The following is a 24,369-nucleotide window of genomic DNA, read 5'->3' on the forward strand; positions in this document are numbered from 1 at the left end:
CAAATCAATAATTCTAGAAGAATAGAATATAAACAACCGATCCAAAACTATAGTGTGGCTAGAGCTTCCTCTTAGATTACATGATGGAAACTTAAGTAATAAAGAAGATTATTGTGATATATTAAATTTCTAAAAGATTATCTTCTATTTTTAATGATATACTAGTAGAAAGTTCGTCAAAAATGACGGGGAATGATAATTTTATTCGTTTACGATGTTACCTTTTATTTAAAAACCTTATCCAATTTATATTTTTAACCCACCCCCCCCCCTTCCCTTCAGGCAAAGTTCAACCAATATCATTAATTCAACCCATTATGACTAAGAGTGGGAAAAATTTTTTAGTCAAAATATTTTTAAATGAGCTTTTACCCCATATCAAAATTTTTTGTAAAAATATTACGGATTAGGATTACATAAGACCAACATTTAACATTTAAATATTTCAAGCCAGGTCCAAGCTTACAATATTTGGAAAAAATTTTCAAGCACCCAAGACCTTATAATTTTAAAAAAATTTCTCAAGCCTAGCTCAACCCATAATAATTTTAAAAAATTTTTCCTACCCCGATCCATAATAATTTGTAAAAGATATTTTCAAGTCAGGTGCAAGCCAATATTAATTTTGTTGAATATTTTCTAAACCTTCCCAAGCCCTGAGAAAAATTTCTAACTAATGCAGGGGAAATCTCCGATTTACCAGTTAGTCTACAAGTTAACTCACAGTTATATATGCAAAAAAACAGGTGTTTCGTAATAAGGGAAACTGGGAAAGTCTGGACGAACCATCTATTAGAGAATCATGACAAAATCAGGTCTGCCCTAATATTATTATAAGAAATATCAATCTTGGTCTGCCCTAATATTATTATAAGAAATATCAATCTTACTTCGTTTTATTGGAGGTAACCCCAAAAATTAAGTTATGGAGAAAAATATGCAATGAAATTATGTCCACTGCAACAATTCTAACAAAATTTATTTTTTATAATGCTTAATGATTTATGTTTGTATCATTATTTGTTATCCATGAAATAAAAATAAATGATTCTTATACTTTTTTGTACTATGATCAATGATATATATAACTATAGATTGACGATTCATTCATTCAATGCATTATAAAAGTGTCCACACATTGTAATCAGCTGTAGCGCCATTTTGTAGTTTGGTTATCCATTATTTGTCAGCAAGAAATATTAATATATAGAAAACAAGTCTACTACGATAATTTAGTTTTAAAGGTTTCGATTTATGATATAATATTTTATAGTATCTTTTATTCTTAAATTTTCATAAGACTTTTTTTATGAATGTGGACTAGGTGATTATATTTAAAAAATGAATCTAAGACTAACCCACCTTTTAATTTTTTAAAATATAGTTTAACTTAATTCTGCACGGATTTATAAATCTTATGTTAATGCATCTTAGGATACATGCAAAACAGATCTTTTAATATCACTATCATTTATTATTTTATTTAGATAATGGGAGTGTGCTGTGTTCATAATTGTAATAAAACAAATAAAATGGAATCTAATACACATATTTCTTATCATAAGTATATATATTATTTTTTATATGCAACATATTTATTACATAAAGCATTAATAAGCTACAAACATTGAAAAAAAATCCTTATTTAGTAAAAATATAAAGTTTTCTCATTTTTACTGCTAGGACAAATAATGCTTCTTCCTCTTGAGTTTATAAGATTTCTATTTTGAACTTTGCCTAAATATTTTTCTGGATAAAATATTAAGTTAGCCATTTTTAAAATACATATTTACTATGATACAGTTTCATTTTTAAATATTTGTAAGAAATATTTAAACCATATATATATTAATAGAGGCTCTGCCAATCAACAAATTTTCACTGATTCAATACTATATTACTAATAACTGATCTGATATTAATATTGATTGTTATATACTATCTATCTTTGTATCAATGTCATAAATATATCTTATATTTTACTCATTATTATTCACCTATTTTTAAATATAGATTTCCATTAAAATCCAAAGAATTATTGGAAAATACAAAATTTACACAAATTGCAGGAGTGCGAAGGTTTACGTGCTGCAAATAAATTGCGCAAAGCACATATTGCTTTCCAAAAACAAAAAATGAAAGTTTGATAATAAATATATAATTATTAAATATTTTTTAAGGTAAAACTTGCTGTTCAAGTTTTTAGTGCATCTGTTGCAAATAGCCTTCTTTTTGCCCAGCATCAGGAGATTCCTGGATTTGAAAATTGTGATGGTACAATTAATTTTATATTGATGATAGATCAGTAAAATAAAAATTATGGTATAAATTTATGAATAACTTATAGAATGTTTGATTATCTTAATACAAGAAATTGTCTTGGTAAAGGATATAAAGCCCCTTTATATAATAATACAATTGCAGATTATGAAAATCATTTTGACAAGTGCATTAAAACTTTAAAATCACTCAAGTTAACAAATGGAACTTATGTCTATAAGTCTAATAAAAAAACATGTGTAGAAGGGTTAATTCTTTCTATGAAAAGCATCCTGGAAATGGGGAAGGAATTATTAACTGGGGAAACCCCAAAAATGAAGTATTATATTTAATTTATAACAAGAGTTATTCATAAAGCTATAATATAACAATTTTTTAAGGTTCTTTTTAACATATAAAACCTCTCAAGACCACCTAGAATTATATTTTTGTAGTATTTGTAGCAGAGGTGGATTTAATGATAATCCATCAGCATATCAGGTTCGATCTGCTGTTCGCATTTCCTTAATGGCAAAATTGGATGCTACAATTACAGGAAATTGCATTTCCTTAGATAATACTCAATTAATATGTTCAAATTTTCAAAATAATCATGACGATGATTTTAATTCTATCAAAACTATTTCAAATCCAATAATACCCCAGGCATTATCTTATTATTTTAGCCAAACAAATCCTCATATCCCAAAATTATCATTATATTTAGATAATGTAACAACTTATATTTCGGGATATATAGTACAACAACTTATTAAAGAAAAAAAGGTACGATGTGATGTTTGCATTAATGCAATGGTCAGTGATTCATATATTGATAATAATATAAATAATATGCTCATAAATTTTAAAAATAATGGGGGGTTAGTGATTCCTTCATCTAGTATGTCTATATTATGCCGAATTTGTGAAAGTTCATTTAGAACTTATCAAAATGATATTAAACGTAAAAATATTATTAAAAAAATGGAAGTGTTGGTTTTTTCCACAATAATTGGTACAAATATTTTTATTGATCTTACTGAACATATTAATGAACATGAGATTGGTTACAGCCATTTTCAAATTCTTGTAAAATTAATTGTTCAAAGGTAATCATTTATTAGTTTTATACTATTTTTTTAAAGATATTTAAATATTAGATTTTTTCATTTTGCTGACTTGAGAAACCAGGAATTGAGAACTGGTATGAGGCAAAATCTTACAAAAGCAATACAATTTAATAATCAATAAGTCATGTAAATTAATATTTATATCTTCTTTTATTTTTTAAAAATTATATTGTATAAAGAACAGGCCTTATATAAGACATATTATAAAAATTATGATATTATATATAATCTATGCTAATGTAAATATATTTTATTTTTTATAGGTGATGATAGAATCAAAAAGGATGAATGTTTATAATCAAAGATAATATGAATGTGAATCATCACATTGTTAAAAATACATTTTGTTTTTTAAAGTGTACTCTATATTTTTATATATTTATTGTATAAACCTTATTTAAATGATTTATATAATAATTTAAACTCATGCAAAAAATGTTATTATTACACTATGTTTTTATTGAAAAAAAAATAAAAGATGTTTTCATTTGTCATTTATAATTAAGATGAAATAATTAAAACAAAAAAAATTATAAATGATTATTACAATAAAAATTAAGTAAGATGAGCTCTCAACCCATCTTTTAAGATAGTTTAACTTATTTCATCTAGAACACATAATCCAAAATAATTTTTAATTGACAGGATATTTTTTTATAAAATCTTATTTTCTTAACATAATTAATTAATCCTCATCTACTTTTAGAGTATTGTAGATTTTATTTAATTATATCTATACAGATCTCTTTTTTTGTATAAATTTTGATTATTATTTTAAGGTATAAATTACTTACCTAAAATTAAAAGTACCAGCAACTACAATAAATATAAGTACATCATTTTTATTTATTAATAAGATATGAATCATAAAATATTATTATATTTAATAATAAGGATTCCATAAATGAACAATAAGTGGATAATAAGATTTTTAATGAAACATCAAGTGAATTTGATAAAATTATAAAAACTAATTTTATTAAAAAAATTAACAAATATATATAAAAATATAAATGATTTTGATATTTGCAATTAATATGTATAAAATAAATTAGATATTCTAATAAATGATTGGGGGTTAAATAATTGAGGAATGTTTAAAAATAAATTTATTTTTATAATAATATTAATCAAATAGATAAATTAACTTAAAACTATGATTGAAAGATGTATTTTCTTGACTGAGTCAAAGGAATCTGTGTGATAAGTTTTTTTGGCAATTATATATAGGCAGTGGACCTTATTTGGTTGAATATTTGAGGGTGTATTAGATATAAGTATGGAATATTTTGTATGGGTATAATTTTGATGATTTTTGTTTCAGTGATGTTGTAGCAATCTATGTTTCTGAATAATTTCTGGGTGAAAGTAATTTAATGATATTATGTACTACTATTGGATTAAATGTTGAGTTTTTTTATTTTAGAGAATACCCATGTAATTTAATTGAAGATCAGTTGAGGTTAGGAAAATAAATTGTTGTCTATTATATTGTGTTATTGTTGTTTTTCAGATAAATTTAGCGTATGTCTTGCATTTCCGAAATTATTTATCAAAGAATTTTATAAAAGCTATCTATATCTATATGTTAAGTAAAAAAAATGCTATCTATTTAAATTACAAAAATGTCATTCAATACTAATGAAACTTATATGCAATTTATTTATATATTTTTTAATAAATTTGTTGTTCCGCCATATAAATCTAGGCTGATTTTTTGTTAAAAAAATGATGTCTACATTTTGTAGATAACTGAAAACTATTTTTTGAATCAAAATATATTTCTTTATAAAAATATTACTGTACATATGACTAACATTTAATATTAAAAATCCCTAGCTAGGTTCAAGCCCATAATATTTGAAAAAATTTCCAAGCATTCAAGACCTTAATAATTGTAAAAAAATTTTTTCAAACCCAGCTCAATCCTTAATAATTTTGAAAACCAAGCCAATATTAATTTTGAGGAATATTTTCTAAATCCAGTCCAACCCATAATAATTTTAAAAATATTTCCCAAGTCCGGAGAAATTACTCTAGTTAATGAAGGGGAAATCTCCGATTTACCAATTAGTCTACGGGTTAACTCCTAGTATACATATAAAAAACACGTGAATTCATAATAAGGGAAACTTGGAAAGCCTGGGCAAACCACTTATCAGAGAATCATTACAAAAACAGGTCTGCCTAAATATTATTATAAGAAGTAACAAATCTTACTTCGTTTTATTGGAGATAACTCCAAAAATTAAATTATGGAGAGAAATTGTGTTCACTGCAACAATTCTAACAATTTATTTTTTATAGTTCTTAAATGTTTGCATCATTATTTGTTATCCATGAAATAAAAATAAATAATTCTTTTACTTTTTTGTATTATGATTAAGTTAATTATTATATTTTGATTTTATAAATTAATAAAAATCTTTTAAAAAAAATAAATCTTGAAATTTAAATGACGATTGATCTATTTAAAAATAAATTAAATAAGAAAATTAACTTTGAATATTGTAATATAATTGATATAATGAAAATAGTATATATAATATTACTAATTAGTATATTGAAAAAGGGAAGGAAGGGGGGTAGGAGACATCGTTGTGCTAAATCCCTAACACATTGAAAAAAATGAAAATAGCTACCCTTTGTAAATGATATTTATAACATATAGCTTTATGATTAATGTATAAATATTCACAGAGTATAAAAGGTTATTATTATATTTTGATTTTATAATTAATAAAATGTTTTTTTTAAAAAACAAATAAATCTTGAAATATTTATTAGAGTATAAAAGGTTATTTTTATATTTTGATTTTAATAATATAATAATTTTTTTTAAAAACTAAATCTTGAAATTTATATATTTAAAAATAAAATTAATTTTGAATAATAAAAATATTATGTATCATTTTATATTTTACATTTATAATTATTTTCACTAATAGCAGCTTCTTGAGTAATAATAGTTTTGACTGTTGATATTTTATTGAATAAATGTATTTGTTTGAATGGTAGCTTTATAAAATATTAATGATAATATGAATAATTTGAAATAAGGTATATTTAATGCATTACTTTGACATCCAATACTTGCATAAGTTGTAAAATTTTGAGATAAATTAAAAGAATATTTAAGGTTTTATTTTGGCATCCTACAGTTGCATAGTTAACAGAATTATAGGCTCATCTGTTTGTATAGATATTGAAGAAAAAAAAAGTCAACAAATAAAGCGATAACATGATGTAGAGATGACATGGTCACGATGACGTAGTGAGGACAGAAATTATAATATAGATAAACTACTACACAATTGACTTACAATCATATGCTCTCAGCAGCTGTATAATCATAAATTACATAGACACACAAATAATAGATTCTGGGTGATTTGCAGTCATAGCCATGAAACTCACGATGTTAAATTATATCAGAATTTTTATGTTAGATAAATTGATAAAACAAAAACCAATGTTATATATATCATTGACAAAAACACTAAAAATCTTTAGAAGAAATTATGCAAATATATTGAAGCCTAGAGTATTTTACACGGCAAGGATGCCATATTAGAAATGAAACATTTTGCAAATTAAAATAAGAACTAGAGTGATATGATGAAAGCAATTAAGATTTTATATATTATTGTCTCACCAGTCACCACCTATAGTTAGTATATTATAACTTATAATAATGGTAGTTTGTAATAATATCAAAAATATACTCGTATTAAAAGTTTAACTCAAAATTGTTATTCAAAGAAGAAAAAATTAGCTTTCCTGAAAACAGGCAAAGAAAGGAAGATATCTAATATATTACATTACATCCATTGCTGGATGAATAATAAGATATTTTATTTTTAATAATATATTTTAATAAATAGATGGTGTTAAAGAATTAAATGCCAATTCTTACTTATATTTATTACCAAAAGAATATATTAGTAAAATTTATTATTATATTAACTATGATATATTATATAACTGTCAAATGCGTTTGTAAAAGTGGCATTTTACCTAATATTTTATAAACCACTAAATAGAGGATTATAAACTTTATGTCTACTTTCTTTTATAAAGACTCTTATACTTATTTGGACCTTGAAAATATTTTTAAGAAGAGGCATAGTAATTAAATTTAAAAATGATTAATATAGTTGATTAGCGATTTTGAACTCGGTTAATTACAATATTAAATTTGTTAATTTTTAATTAATAAATGATTACATTTATTTAATTAGGGTTATATAATAATTTAAATAATAAAAGTCAATTAAGCTTCAACTGTTAATGCTAAATATATATTTAGTTAATGATATTTATATTCTATTTTTAATACAGAATTTGATTGAAAAGCAGACATAGTGAAAATATAATTTATATGTATTAATCTAATCTAATAATTAAAATAGTATACATTTAATAAAAATTTAGATAGTCTTATTAATTTTTAATTAATAAAATTAAATCTATATATTACTTAATAGAATTATAAAAGAAATCGCTCAGTGGACAATCAAAAAAAAATTATTTTTAGTTCAAGGGGATATTAAAGAGTCATTAAAAAAATATTTTTTTCTTCAGGAGGCTATTCAAATTTTTTAGAGGAGAGCCCCAGCTAGCCCTCCCCTAGTGACGCCACTGATATTACATAAAACCTATCTCCATTTAAGTGTCGCTTTTATTATTGGTGTCCAATGATTTTACACTCTTTCATAATTTTTATTTTTTACCAATTAAGATTGCACAATCGCCCCACAAAACAAAAGTTAATTGGTTCATTTATTTATCATCAATGAGTCCATTAATATTGTAATATCATATAATACAAATAAATATATGTATACAATACAAAACATTTATATAAAATCAGAACAAATAATGCACAAAATAATAGAACAACAGTTATTAAAAAGATAAAAAAGTTTTTTTAACTTAATTAAATAAGTGATATTAACTTTTGTTAAAAATCGGTATCTTTTAAGTTTATGATAAATAATTAAAATTGCATTTCAGTAAATAATTTTGCAATTAAAACAAGAAACCACTTTAAAAGTATAAATAAGAAGTTGAAGCAAGGGGATGAATATTTTAAGGGCAAGAATTAAAATAAACAAATGTGTTATTAAAATTCAAATAAAATAATGGAGTATGAATAATAGAACGTTGTTAGTAGTGTTGTTAAACGGCTCGTTTTGAGCCTATTTTAAAAACGGCGAACTCAATATTTTATTAAGAATAATATTTTGGAAGCCTGAAGCTTTTGTCTTTATGAGGAACAAAGTGATATCTATTAGGTAAATCTCGATGGGCAATATTTTTCTGGCTAAAATAATGAGTTAACCATTTTAAAAATCGGCTCAAAATGAGCAGTTTAATAACACTAGTCGTTAGCTTACAAATTTTATATCAGAAAATTTACCAAAATTTTATTTAACATATAATAAATACTCTTAGTATTAGGAAAAATTATCGTGTAAAATATCGATTGTATGCATGTACCGATAAATTACTGAGATACTAATCAGATCGAATAAACTATTGTACAGCACCATAATGAAGACTAAATTGTGTTTTTTTTTGTTGGCATATAAAATTCCTGAAACAATCGAATCACTATTTCTTGCCTAACTCGCTCGTGTTATCGGTCATCAACATCCATCCACAAATATTTATCTAAAAAATCAAACATTGTATGAGTTCAGATAATAAACTAATTTAATATTCTATAAATTAATGGTTTTATCTATTCGACAAAAAGAAGAATTGTAAGATATACCTTTTTTATATATCGTAAATATAAAACATTTAGAAATTTATCTATAGCAGAATACCTAAATTCCAATGGGTTTTTTAACACACTTGCCGAATTTTGTAAAGAGGCTCAAGTATAATTTTGGATCCTAAATTTAAAATTTTTTTTTATTAGATTAATGATGGGGAGTCTAATAAAAAATTTAATGGGTTATTAGAAAAGAAATGGTCATCTGTTGTCAGATTACAGAAGAAAGTTATGGATTTAGAGTTAAAATTAAATGAAGCAGAAAAGGAATATATAATAGGTGCACCAACAAGAGATAAAAGAAGTCCATTAGAATGGATTCCTAGGCCACCAGAAAAATATGTATTATCAGGCCATAGGGCACCTGTGACTAAAGTACAGTTATACTATTTGACAATCTTCAAAAGGATACATTTTTTAAAATATGCAGGTTCTGTTTCATCCACTATATAGCTACATTGTCTCATCCAGTGAGGATGCTACAATTAAAATATGGGACTTTGAAAGTGGGGAATTTGAAAAATCCCTTAAAGGACATACTGATTCTGTTCAAGATATTGCATTTGACAGTTTAGGAAAGCTCCTAGGTAAAATTTATTGTTATATATAATTGATAATTATGAAGAAAAAATTAATATCTATGAAAATATGTTTACTAAAGTGGCTGGGCAGAAATTAAGGAGTCAGAAAAATAGTATAATATTAATTCTTTATGATAAATTTTTTTTGTCTATAATATCTTTTTCCATACTCCAGAGTTGTATCCTCTAAACCTTTAAATAATAATTTTAATTTGGAAAGTATTTTTTTATAGCTATAATATTTTAACTGAAGTTAAGTTTACAAATATGATTATAAATTTGGTTAAGTAAAATATGAATTAATTTAATTTTGAAAAGTATTTTTTATTACTAAATTAATCTTTAATATTTTAACTGAAGTTAAATTTAAATGTATGATTATGGTTGTCATATATGAATTATTATTTATAATGACCTATATTATTATCAAGAGATTGGCAAATCCCAGCCCAAGTTGGCCCCATAAAAATATTTTGTGCAAGTTGCCTGGCTCATAATTTTTTTGTAAAATTTCTCCAACCTGGCCTATTTCAGGCCTGGCCCTTTAAAATTTTGCTAAAAGTCCAACCCAGCCTGTTAAAAGATTTTTGTACAAATTTTTTGGCCATTACACTTTTAATTTCTATATCTAATTTCTCCCCTATATCAATTAAAACTTATATCTCTCCTCTATGGCTACTTATTTTACAACCATTTTATAAATCAATTGTTAACTTGTTTAATTTTTTGTAAATTATTATATTTATAGAATCAATATTTAGTTAGACAGGTTATAAAATATAAAGAAATAAGAATAATGTAATTTATTTTAAACAGTATAATCAAAATACTAGATTTAATATTAATTATTAGTTTGAAATATATATCAAGATTTTAATGCCCAGGGTAGCCTATTAAAATTTTACATAAAATCAGATTTGTGAAGACCTGCCCTATTTTTTATGTATATCTAGCCCAGCCAAAAAAATTTATGTATGAATTGCCTGGCTCATTATATTTAGCCACCATTTTAGTCCAAGATGCATCTATACCACTCTTTAGCATACCAAAAAAATATATCATAATTCCCCCAATATTTTTTATTATTAAATATCATAAAATTATCTTTATGAAACTTATATTTATTTTCTTATATATGGTTGGCCTTCATAATAAAGTATAAATCTCAACAAAATTTAAAAGTAAAAATAAATATGGAGAAAAAATTAACAAACTTTGGAAAATGTTAAATCAATTCATGGCTCAATGTACGACAATTTATTTTTTCAATCTTTGAGGGATATTAATAAAAAATTTAAACAGTTAAAAATTAAATTTATGATAATGAAAACGTTGCAAGAAAAATATTTATGGGTTAATAACATTTATATTTTCTCCACAAAATACTTTTTTTCACCCCTAGTTAATTATCATTGGGTATTGACCATTGGTATTGAGCCAGTATCATGATCAGTATTAGTGTATCTTTTATTATTTGATTTCTTTTTTTTTATTTATAACTTTTTCAAATTTAAATAAATTATTTTATTCAAAATCGTTTGGTGAGTTGGTGATTGTTTGTGTGGGCCTTCTTTATAAAAAAAATTATTAAAAATTACAATTCATTTCAACAAGTATATGAAATTTTATATTTAAAATAAAGATAATAAGACCCAAAAGCTGTCCCACTTTCTTTACCCCTTCTAAAACGAATATTTAAAATTTGACTATTTTATCATTTTAAAATAAAAAAAATTAAGATTAGATTGCAAGAGTGGGTGATAATTTTTATACAGTGCTAAACAACGTTTAGGTTTGCACCGAACCAGGATGGCTTGGTCTTTAGAATATTAATGGCTTTTACTCTTAGGTTTAGGTTTTGTGAACCAAAAGAAAAATTACATATTTTTTTTATTATATAATTATATTATCTTTTAAATAATTATCAAATTTAATATAAGCAATTCAATCAATATCCGTTCCTTGTGAACGATTATTTCCCAAATATGTGACTTAGTGGCAAAGAAGTAAAATAAATTATCAAGAAACAATTTCTTAAGTTACGTTAATGCGTAAAAATGGAATTTATAAATAAAAAAAATTCCCATTTATTAAAACCAAGATATCATTAGGGGTTATAAGCTTAGTCTTTTTAATTTTAGGGTGATAAAAAGCATAAATTTTTTGTTTATTTAAAATAATGGTAATTAATTTTTGAGCAATTATAAATTCACTTAAAAATAAATTTTTTAAATAATATTAGGGATACTCAAAAATGAAGAATTTATGTGGGGTGCTAATATTTATTCTAGGGGAAATGATTGTTAATTTTGTTGTGTTTATTATCATATTTAATTAATTTTAATATTTGCAAAATAAATAAAAAATTTCGATTTTTGTAATAATGACTTTGTTTTATTTTAGTTATTAGAACCCATAGTAAAAAACCGGGTCCAAATTACCGTTCAGATTTTTATTTATATCATGATTATCGGTCGGGTTCGATAATTTAATCTTCACCCTAATCTTTCAGAGATACAAAAAATGATCCTTTCTTACCGAAAATCGAATTACCGATCTACCATGCTTCACTTGATATCGTCCATTTCATATATCTTAACCCTCCGAGTCACAGCTGCCATTTTTACCAAGCGATACGTATTTTTTTTATGAATATCATTTTTCTTGCAAGTGGGTAAGTTACTTTTTTTAGAAAACAGTATTTAATTCGGATCGCATTAAAACAAATGTATCTTTGATTCCTGTATATTTATTCGTTTATATGATTGTTTCCAAATTTATTTTTCATATAAAATTAAAAGAACAGGTCATGATTGTTTCCAAATTTATTTTTCATATAAAATTAAAATAGCAGGTCGGGCTAGATGAATTTTTTGAAAATTCGGACCTGGTAAGATAAGATCTCTTCTCTTGCAAATCTCTGATAATAATATTTAAAACAAGAATAGTAAATTGTTAAAAGATAGTTATAAACGTAAACAGAGCCCTCTATGCCCTTCTAAGCCAGTGATGTTTAGACCCTCCCCCCTTGCCTATAACAGAAAAGGATATTCTATTATTCAATATATACTGATTGACTAATAGGGCATCCTCTAAAACTTCAATGACGCATGCGCGTTGTAGCTTCATGTTATAGGGCCCTGGAAGATAAACAATCATTATTATTTAAAAAAAATTAAAGATGTCTTTTGCAACATCCTCTTTCCTTAAAAAAACTTGTTTTAAATGATGTAGCTGAAGCTAGTTACTTCTTTTCGCAATCATTATCTCGACAATTAAGTTATTGGAATTTTAATTAATTAAAATTTGCGAAATCCTGGGAGCAGTGGCGTAAAGAGGGGAAAGGGAGTCTAGGCCAACCGCCCCTTCCCCAAGCAAAATATGATTAAGTAAAATTCTGTCTTCATAATATTTTATATTGATATCTAGTAGGAAAAAATAGCTTTTATTTCTTTAAAATTAATAAAACCCTCATCCTTAATTTTCTATTTCTATAAAATCATCTAAAATTTTTTATTTATATATTTAAAAAAGTGCGTGAAAACATATGCGAAATAAAAAGACTATAATGGTCACATTTAATTATTTAATAAAATTTACACATTAAAAAAAATTGGGAAACGGGACGCTTCCTGAAGACGCTACGATTCGTGATCGACTCGTGACCTTCTTAGTATTAAGTATTAGTATTACTTTACTAATTAATCGTATAACCTTAGCGCTTGAAGGTAATGAATCATTTATTGTAATGGTTTTCAATTTCACCATTAGTTATGCAAAATCACTCGATTCGAACCAATTTATAAAAATGACTAACTCAATATTTTAATTGGAAAAATATTAGCTAGGCCTCGACAATACGCTAATTGATGTCCAAACCTTTTAGCCATCTTTGAGCAAAATCTCTAGGCTTGCGTAATTTATTTTTAAATAAAATATTGAGTTAGCCGTTTTTAAAAATCGGCTCAAATGGAGCTATTTGCAACACTCTTTCACCATAACCAATTCATTGTTATCACATTTTTAAAAGATGCCACAAATCTTTTTTGATTATTTTTTTTATGCTACCGCTACTAAATTATAAAAGTATCCACGCTACACCAGTATTAATAATATTAATTTTTTAAAAAATATATTTCAGAATTCAATCTAATGATAAGCCATTTCAGATATAAAAAAAATTTATTTTTAATTAAAATTACTTTTATTACCTCTATATTATTTGTTCTATCATGAATCTTGATGCCAATTTTGGTAATTTTGCTAATAACTTTTTATTTGTTGACTTACCATCATTAATTTATAACCTATTATTAGTAATTTAAAATCATACAAATACAATAATAAAATCTTAGAGATAAGATATAATAATAATTATACAAATAAAGATCCTAAAAAAATGGAGCCCAAGCCTCCAATCCCTCCCCTTCCACTTATGAAAATGTCTTCCACAACGTTTTCTCAAGAATCCTGAACCCGAAATCTCATAAAATTAAATATTCCTCAGAAATTTAATTGATGGATAATATTTAAATGCCTCACTTGACCTAAGCGTTCATTTAACGATTTCGCACATTTGCGATATCTTTTAATATTGGTTGATGATTATTTAATGAAATGTTTCACCGATTATATAATTTATTTGAATAAAATATTAATAAAAATAGAGTGAAACTTCTATAATATATCCCCTCGAAGATTATGGTTTCCCTGTTCAATATATACAATTTGATGGAAAGATTTTTTTTTATTAAAAGTTTGACCGGTTTAAACCAAATTATAGGAACCAATCTAGATAAGATTAAATATGCTTTACTATATCATTTCATTTTATAACAACCCCCCCCCCCCACTTTTCCCCTTAACGATAGCGTCATGTTCGGCCGATATGAGTATTAAGATTTGGGATTTTCAATCATTCGAATGTGTTAGGACGCTCCAAGGGCATGATCATAACGTATCGTCGATTACGTTTACTCCTAATGGTGACTACTTGTTATCGGCTTCTAGGGACAAAACCGTTAAAATATGGGAAGTTAATACGGGGTAAGATTACCATCATTATTATTATATATTAGAGAGTAAAATATAGTGTTGTTATTAACGGCGATTTGAACTGATTTTTAAAAACGGATAACTCAATATAAAATATTACGCAAGGCAAAATATTTAAAAATCAGCTCAATTCGAGCCGTTTAACAACACTAGTAAAATATATAATAAACAGAGATGTATCGATTCCAAATATCAGTATCGGTTCATTACTCCTATTTCTATTTTTAGTTAATGCTAAACCAATTTGGCACTAAAAAATATATTTCCTTGCAAAATACAATCGATAACTTTTTATAATTTATCATAAATAGTACCTTTTTTAAACATTTTTTATTTTATTAAATTAAAGTCTTTTTTTAAAAAAAAATCCTTTCTCATGCTTTCTTGTTTATATTTTTCGTTCCTATTATAATCATTTATATTGTCTGATTTAATCTTTTCTAAAAAAAGATAGAAATAAAGAAAGTTACTTTTTTTGGTAAATATTATATATAAGTATTGGTTCCGAGAAATGGCATTTAATTCTTATCTAGACTGACGATTCATTCATTATGCACTTTGAAAGGTCGTTGAATACAAATCAGCTGGTGGCGCACCATTTTGGTTTCCCAAATAATTTTTTTTATATTATTATTGATTTTAAAAAAATGTTTTCATAAAATTTTAAGATAATTTATATGGGAAACTAAAATGGAGTACCACCAGCTGTGTATTGATATCCATTTTAAATGAAAGAATCTTCAGCCTAGATATCATATATCATTGGTTTCAGGTATTGGTATCAAAAAAGATGGCATTGGTGCATCTCTAATAATAATAATATATTTATTTTTTATAGATACTGCCTTACGACTTTATACGGTCATAGAGAATGGGTCAGGTGCGTCAAAGTTAGCACGGATGGGTCGCATTTTGCTACTTGTTCCAACGATCAAGTATTTTTTTACCTATAAATTAAATATTCTTCTTCTCCAGTTAATGATTGTTTTCTAAACTCTAATTCCCCTTCTCCATTTTTGGCGGTTCTTAGCATCGCTATTTGCGAGATCCATTTTCCTCATATTGTCCCTTGCAATTTTTATCCATGTCATTTTTGGGCCTTCCTCGTGGTCTTGATTTCCTTACTTCCAGCCCGTTCTTCTTTCACTCTAATTTTAAGGTCTGTAAATAATTCTACAAAAGTTATTACAATGAATCATTTAAAAATATGCTTCCCTTTTAAAATCTCATTTTATAGAAAAGTTTGGTCAATTTATATTTCATTTAGGAAATTTTTTATAAAATTCTGGAGAAGTGAAAATTATCACCAATTCACAATTTTCATTAAATAATACATAATATGTCGATTTTTAATTCACATCAAAATGTTAATGTGATTTTTCTTTAATTCAATATATAACACAGACTATACGCATTTGGACATTTGGATCAAAAGAATGTAAGGCAGAACTGAAAGACCACGACCACGTGGTTGAATGTATAATATGGGCCCCTTTAAATTCGTACAAATATATTCAAGAAGCTATTTCCAATTCAAATTTGGAGCCAATCAAAGTTGCTGTTTTTTAAAATCATATTTTGAAAATAATACCTAAAGTAAATAAATTGATAATGTTTCAAAATAAACGAAACCGAAATAATCGTGTTTCGTTTCTAGTCTTATTAAACTGCCAGATTTTTAAAAAAGCTAACCCAAAAAAAAATATTATGGAGATCTTGTTAATAGATGGCAGAAAGATTTAGACAGCTATAAACGAAATCTCGAAGCTTGCATAATATTATTTTGGCTAAAATCTTAATTTCAAAATGGGCGAAATCGAGCCGTTTAACAACACTCTCCATTCCCCTCTTATTTTATTATATGGTCTATAACGCTAAAAATAACTTAGCCCCTCATTTAAATGTTGTAAAAACTTCGATTTAATTTTTTTTTTTTTTAAAAAGTCTAAATAAATATTTGTGCCAAAAAATATTACCAAAGTCTCACGATTTCGTTAAAGAAGCCTAAACCCTTTCTGCCATCGTTTGGCTAAATATTGAGGTTTAGTTAATCTTTTTTTCATGGGTTAAAATCTTAATTTGGTTGTTTTTTAAAAATCAGCTTGATTTTAAGATATAAAAAACGATTTTTTTATCTTCTTCTTTCTATCGTGCATCTTATTTGTAGTTTTATTTAGTTTGTTTAACAGCCGAGTGTCGAACCGAGTGTCGAACGGCCTTATTTGGAACATTTTATTATAAAAATTCGGCTCGATTTGACTCGAAATTTAATTAGGATTATGAATTATTATTCGAGTCGAATCTAAATCTATAGACTTACAATTAACACACATCTATGTTTTACCAGATTGGTAATAAGTGCCAATTAGAATAGCTTCCTAACATCATTCTTAGAATGTTTACTAGTATTCCAATATTCTAAATATAAAAATGTGGCATCTATATCTAGATACACAATTATAAAAGTATCTGTACTTATATCTAGATACTATGTGGTATCTGTGTTTAGATACTTTTTAAGATACATTTGGATATACTTTTATTTATCGCTTTTTTATATTAAAATAAAAATTTTTCGATGCAAAATTCATTTTATTTCATATGGGCATATAATTTAAATAAATATATATTAAAAAATATTAAAACTAATATAATAAAAAATATATATAATATTAAAATTAATATAAAAATAGTATATAAATATTCATTAAATATTTTTTTAACTTAAATCTATAGATATCAGTTCAATATTGTGAAGGATATTTTTATCATGTAAAGGAATACGACGCCCATTAATAATAAAAAATACTACCATTATTGACGCCTAAAATTATTTTTAGCAAATTAATTTATTTAGAATTTTTAAAAATAATTTTATAAATATTCCCCTGACTTTTAATAAATAGTTTAATGTATAAAAATTTTTTTTTTAAAAAATGCTCGTTTTAAATGAGAATTTATTCGGAAGAACGATAAAAATAGGAGTATTGACATTTTTTTATTATTATATTGTATGGTAATTGAATGAGAGCAAATATAAAAATATTGTATATTTTGTGCTCTCATAATAAGACCTGTATATAAGTATGATAAAGAATGTATCTATATCTAGATAGGTTTTTAGATAATGTATCTGTATTTTAATCTATTTATAAATTATCTTCTACTCTACTCTACAGTACTGTATTCTATTTATTATAAAAGTATAACTAATTAGTTCACTTATTATTATTATTACATTTTTATTTATATATTGTATATACGAAACATAGAATTCTCACGATACAACTAAGAACCAATATTTACAAAATACGACTCTGAATATACTAATCTCGGGATCAAGGGATAAAAGCATAAAAATTTGGGACACGCATTCTGCATATTGCCTTTTTACATTAGTATAATTAAACTTATATAAATTAATTTAATTTGCAATGCGATATTATACTGAATTTATTGATTATCACGTGAGACTGGGGCTAATCGTGCCATTTTTTTAAAAATCTATTTTACCTTTCGAAGGACAATATATCAATCGTATCCTATAAATATATTTATAAGGCAAACCTATCCGATACTTTTTAAATCTGAGTAACTACTATACCTAAACATTACAAGTAAGGTAACTACTATACTATGTAAATACTTGCATTTTAGACAAAGTAACTATTTACTTTGAAGAGTAACTTTAGCAACACTAGTCATTATGAGATATATATATGACTTGAAACGATATCATCACAGCTAGCCAAGTGTCTAAATAAATAAACATGATCCATTTATATTTTATTTTAATGCATGTGCTAATATGTATAATATCGAAAATTTCATTCCAATTTCTACTCATTGATTATCTATAAAGATATATTTGTATATTTTGGTGACTATTCATATTTCTGTAAAGGTGCCTTTTAGGAGTCACGTGTTAGTTACTTCTCATTTTGTTTTACAAGTAACGTCGTTGCTAATTCTTTGCAAAATAAATGACAATAAGCCTTACATTTTTTTACCCCTACATCTTTCTAAAAATAATTGCTTGGCGCACTCATTTTCCTTAAAATTTGTTTATATTTTTTTAGCATGGCCACGATAACTGGATTCGGGGATTAGTCGTTCACCCTGGCGGTAAATACCTTTTGAGCGCCTCCGACGACAAAACGGTGAGAATTTGGGATATCGTCAACAAAAGATGCCTAAAAATGTTGGTAGCTCATTCTCATTTTTGTACATCAATAGGTAAATAATGACTAAATAAATATTAGACACCTATAGACCTTCATTTATAGCAACTAAAATTTGTTATATTTTTTGAAGGTAGGCTAGAATAATTAAATCAAAAAAAAATCCCGAGCGAAAAGTTATTTCTTCGAAACCTGTGCATCTGCTAAATACTATATATTAATGTTGTTTAACATCTCTTTTTAAGCCGATTTTTAAAAACGGCTAACTCAATATTTTATCCCGAAACATATTACGCAGACTTGAAGATTTTTCTCATAGATGGCACATAACGAAATCTCGTAGGCAATATTTTTTAGCCAAGCCGTTTTTAAAAATCGGCTCAAATGAGTCCAACACTACTATAAATTATTATTCCTGATTTTATTCGTTTTAAAAATGATTTAGTTTTTAACCAGGGATCCAAGCCCACTCGATATAGGATCAAACATTAATATAATAAAATTTCTTCACTTGAAAGTCCATAATCCTAAGTAGTTGTGCTTTAAGGATGAGACCTAACAAATTGAACACCGTCTAAAAAAAATTAATTTAAGTTGATTAAAAATTTAATTAGATTCACCTAAATTAATAAAAAGATATTTTATGATCTCTTAATACGCTGGATTTCCAAAATATATTATGACAATATGTAAAATGATTGGTTTTACATAGAGGATAACTAAACAACTTTGTTCGATAAAATTACATGTAGAAAAGAAAAGAACTTAATTTATGAAAATATAATTAGTTTTTAAAAAATTTGCAGTTTACCTGAGTATTTGTAAAAATGAATTATATTGATCCTATTAGCAGTTTACTCAAACCATTCCTATGTTTTAAAATCAAAAGAATTTAAAATTTCCCAAAGTCTAAAAATGAATTAACTTGCCAAAGGAAATACACCTAATAATTATTAAACTGCCCCTTTTTTAAAATACTACCCAAGTTTGTAAAAAAAACTAGAAAAATAATTAATAACTTGTCAAAAATTTGAGATAAATACCAAATGATTATATTGACCATTTGAAATAAATACTGCCCAAAATTTACTACTCATTTCTTATTTAAAAACTTGCTTGAATATTTTGGCCAATTTTATCGAGGCATATTTTTCTTGCAAAAGGTTAGAATCGGGTTTTGAACAAATCGATATTATTATTTTTAAAAGCCTAACCTGGAACATGTACTTTTATTTTTACCTGAACCGATATTCGCTACGGTTCTGGTAACCATTTTTTTAAAAACAATAACCACTTGTTTTGTTAAAAAAAAACTCCAAACATTTTACATTTTATAGTAAGCTTTCTTTTTTTTCTTAATCGAAGATTATACTCTTTTTATTTTACAATTTAAATTTATTAAAATTTTGTATTTTTTAAAAATTTTTATTAAATTGAAGATTTTCATAAAACAGCCCCATTTGTTGTAACTGGAAGCGTTGATCAGACCATCAAAATTTGGGAATGCCGTTAAAAGAAGAATATATTGTTTTTTTATATAGTAAATATACACATCCTATACTAAGTATATCTCAAAGTTATTTATTATATTAAATTTAAGTTATGTTACATACCGAGCAAAACATAAGTACTTAAATTGTATTTAATATTTATTATATATTTGTAAACTGATATAAAAAAATATATATTATATCTATAAATACACGTAAAATTTATAGGCGCTTTCAATACCGAAACACTATCATTACCATGTGATACTTAAGCATATTTTGATCATTTCAACTATACATGTGCTTTTATGTGTTAAATAAATTTAATATAAAATGATTGTCATATATTGTTACAAGGATATACCTACCCTCTTACACATTTTTTCATACATTATTGGAAATAAGGTCTCAGCTGCGGAAAATAAAATTTTTTTTACCGCTTATATCTTGTAAATTAATATAATATTATGTAACCTAAAATAAGTGAAAGTCAAAGTTAAATTTTTATGATACTTTAAACAATCTGTCCTTATATATGATGTTGTAATCTATAGTATTAAATTCATTTTCCTCAATACTTTGTCAGAAATAATAAAATTTTACTCATTTGCTGCCATGATTTTAGAAAACAATATTCACAACGAAAAGTTCGAAAATGAAGAAATTATGATTCTTAAGATAAATTACGTTGCTTAAACAAATAAAACAGTTACAAAAGCTGGCCTTTACACTTTCAAAATGGGACAAAAGTCTTATCTTATGTAACATGATACTATTTTCGACTTTTTCCCTAACCCTGATTCGAATCGAACTATATTTTGATTAGGTTCGACCCCTCTCCCTCTTATATTTTACCATTTAGGTTAGATTAGTGGACTTCTATCCGATATGATTTAAAAATTGAGCGATTTTTAAAACTTAATGAGATCAAGTTTTTTTTATAAAATATTAAATTTTATTTTCAATTCTATTCATGATAATCAAAGAATTATTGATTTTAAGAAAAACTGACACGAACATATTTAAAAACTAGATGAGCTACTAAATCCTGTCGGATCGCATTCTACTATGAATCCAGTTTTTTTAACCTAAAATTTAAAAAAATGATAGCCTAGTAGGTCTAGGGACCCATTGGTAGAATTGGTATAAAGTGATAAAATTATTAATTTTAATTATACTAGATTTGATAAGTGGTAAATATAATCAATCAATGCAACATTCTCCTATATCTAATTATATTCTCTTTTTAAATTGCCTAAGCCTTCTGTTATTGCTAAAGGAAATCATATCCATATGATACCACTTATTTTTTTCTTAAATTATATTTTATTATTTATATAGATAAAAATATATACTTTAATTATAATAAAAAAAATTTCAATACCTTTTTTCCTCACATGAAATGGTAACTTGATTACAGAATGTCTTTTAAAATATATTACTATTAATATATAATATAAATTTTATAATATAGTTAAAACCAATTTAAATTTGATTTAAAGAAAATATGCTTTCTCCTAGGTGGGCTTAATACTTAATAACCGTCTATTTACACGTCTTTTAACTATCGTCTAAATAGCCAAAAAAGATTTTTAAAAAAACGAAACAATAAAGAAATTGGAATAAAATACGAAAAATCACAATGCCACCAAATACTTAAAATAAACTTAGGGTTCAAATATTTTTTAGCCTATACTAAAAAGCAATTAAGTATCCAAATTAAGCCGACCTAGGACGCAAAAACGTGCAAAGTCAAAGGTTTTATAAATATAAAAATTAAGGTGCCGGGCTAAAAATTTTAAGTCGGTGGTCGTCCATAAAGCGGGTTCGGCCCGCTGTTTGCAATTAGATAGAAAAATTTCTGATCTGACCTAACAAATTATATATAAAAAATCAGGCAGACTATCGCGAATCTCTGACTTTCCTTAAAATTTTAATATACAACTCGGTCATTTAAATGGTATATATTTTGAATTCCAAGTTATTTAATTACCAAATAAATTATAATATGTTAATTTTTTTGTATATTAAGAGGTGTCTAACTGAAATATTAAATTCAAATAATATAGAAATTTACAAAAAATAAAACGAATTATTTACGAAATGATCCAATAACAAATGCACAATACTACAGATACCAAACACAATTTATAAGTATGTTATTGTAGAAATAGAAATCGGGAAAAAATTAGTGATATAATATATAAAAAATGTGATGACCTGTAAATTCTTATAAAAAAATTTCAGCCGTGGCGGACTTTAAGTAAAATTTTAACGGGACGGGCAATTTGTGCAAAAATTTATAACAGGCTGAAATGGATCGGGTATTGTAGACCTCAAATAATATCTAAATGACATAATGTTATAATAAATGTAAATTAGTATTTTTATGTATAAGATTGAACCCTCTATAGCACCCATTCTTTTCGGGTCCTACCTAGTGTTGTTAAACGGCTCGTTTTGAGCCGATTTTTATAAACGGCTAAATCAATATTTCATCCAGAATAATATTACGCAAGCATGAAGATTTTGTTTGTAGAAGGAACAAAGGTTTGGACATCTATTAGCGAAATAATGAGGCTTAGCATTAGCGAAATCATGAGACTTAGCAAATATTTATCCGGCTAAAATATCGAGTTAGCCGTTTTTATAAATCGGCTTAAAACGAGCCATTTAACATCACTAGTCCTACCAGATTCGAATAACCGATCCGAGTCTATTTTCCCCCAAAGATCCGAGTAATTCCATGCGACATTTTATTCTTAGAAATAAGATTCTGAGGGCAGATTAAAATTTATTTTTATTGGCTGAAGTATAATTAACAATTTTATGGTCATTTCTTGAAAAATAATAAAATTATAAATATTTTAAAAAATCATTTAATTTTTGTCGAGATTCGAATTATACCCACTTAAATTTTAATCCGAATATTTCCGAAAAAACGTTTTGCTTGGATTACGACACTCTTGTTGGATTTAAATTACCTTGCATTCACAGTTAGCGCGCTGCGAAGTTTACGAAATATGCTGTATTTTTGTATTCTTCGCGAATTCGCTCTAACTGTGAATGAGGGGTTAGGGATGGGTCCATGCTGAGGTTCTAGTGTGATTGTAACGCCAGTTACAATTAAAATATGTCAAAAAAATTAAAGATCTCAGGAGACCCCAATGAAGGATTTTACCTTTGTCGGCAGATTTCCAGCAATTTATTATGCATTTACTCTTCTCTGGGGTGATATGTATCCTTTTTTAAATATTTTTTTCTCTTAGTTCTTTTTATGTTTTTTTTCATAGATTATATGCACATATTTTTTTCAATTTAATTTTTAATATATTCTTATTTGTTTTTTGACATATATTTTTAATTCAAAAAATTTTATTAAAAAATAATAATAAATTTAAAAACAAAAAATAATTGAATCTTTTTCCAAAACTATTCGTTCTCTTAAAAATCAAAATTTAGTTGCCATCTCGAATAGTGCACTTGCTTTAAAAATAAAAGACAGACTATTATTTGATTTTTAATTTTTCAATGTAGAAATGGTCTCAGTTTTTTTAAATTTTATTTGTCTAGGTTTGGTCAGACACTCACTCCAAGTCAATTTAGAATTATTTAGCTAGATAGGATCACTTTGCTAAACCTGTCATGACTTCCCCCTAAAAATTAAATGAAATATAATATAACGATTAATATTTTAAAACATTTTTTTATATATATACAAATTAAATAAGTTTAAAAAAAATGAGCATAATACCGAAGTTATAATTACACCAAAAAAGGTTAAAGTTAACCTTGAATTACAAGGTTTTTTTTTTCTTATTTAAATATTTAAAAAAAGGATAAAAATTTCAAAGTTACCCTAAAAAAACAAACGAATATCTCTATGAAATT

General features: G+C 25.4%; 1 protein-coding gene across 1 annotated transcript; it reads left to right on the forward strand.

Moving 5' to 3' along the window:
- Positions 1-9,020: 9,020 nt before the first annotated feature.
- Positions 9,021-20,826, forward strand: LOC135925667 (lissencephaly-1 homolog). The gene is made up of 10 exons (XM_065461101.1): positions 9,021-9,157; positions 9,202-9,277; positions 9,319-9,546; positions 9,602-9,758; positions 14,624-14,798; positions 15,646-15,742; positions 16,212-16,361; positions 18,080-18,205; positions 18,887-19,043; positions 20,428-20,826. The coding sequence occupies exons 1-10, from the start codon at positions 9,126-9,128 to the stop codon at positions 20,499-20,501; spliced, it is 1,272 nt and encodes a 423-aa protein (XP_065317173.1). The 5' UTR covers positions 9,021-9,125; the 3' UTR covers positions 20,502-20,826.
- Positions 20,827-24,369: the final 3,543 nt, after the last annotated feature.

The sequence above is a fragment of the Gordionus sp. m RMFG-2023 genome, chromosome 3 (genome assembly GCF_954871325.1).
Source record: "Gordionus sp. m RMFG-2023 chromosome 3, tfGorSpeb1-WG-v2, whole genome shotgun sequence".
NCBI lineage: Eukaryota > Metazoa > Nematomorpha > Gordioida > Chordodea > Parachordodidae > Gordionus > Gordionus sp. m RMFG-2023.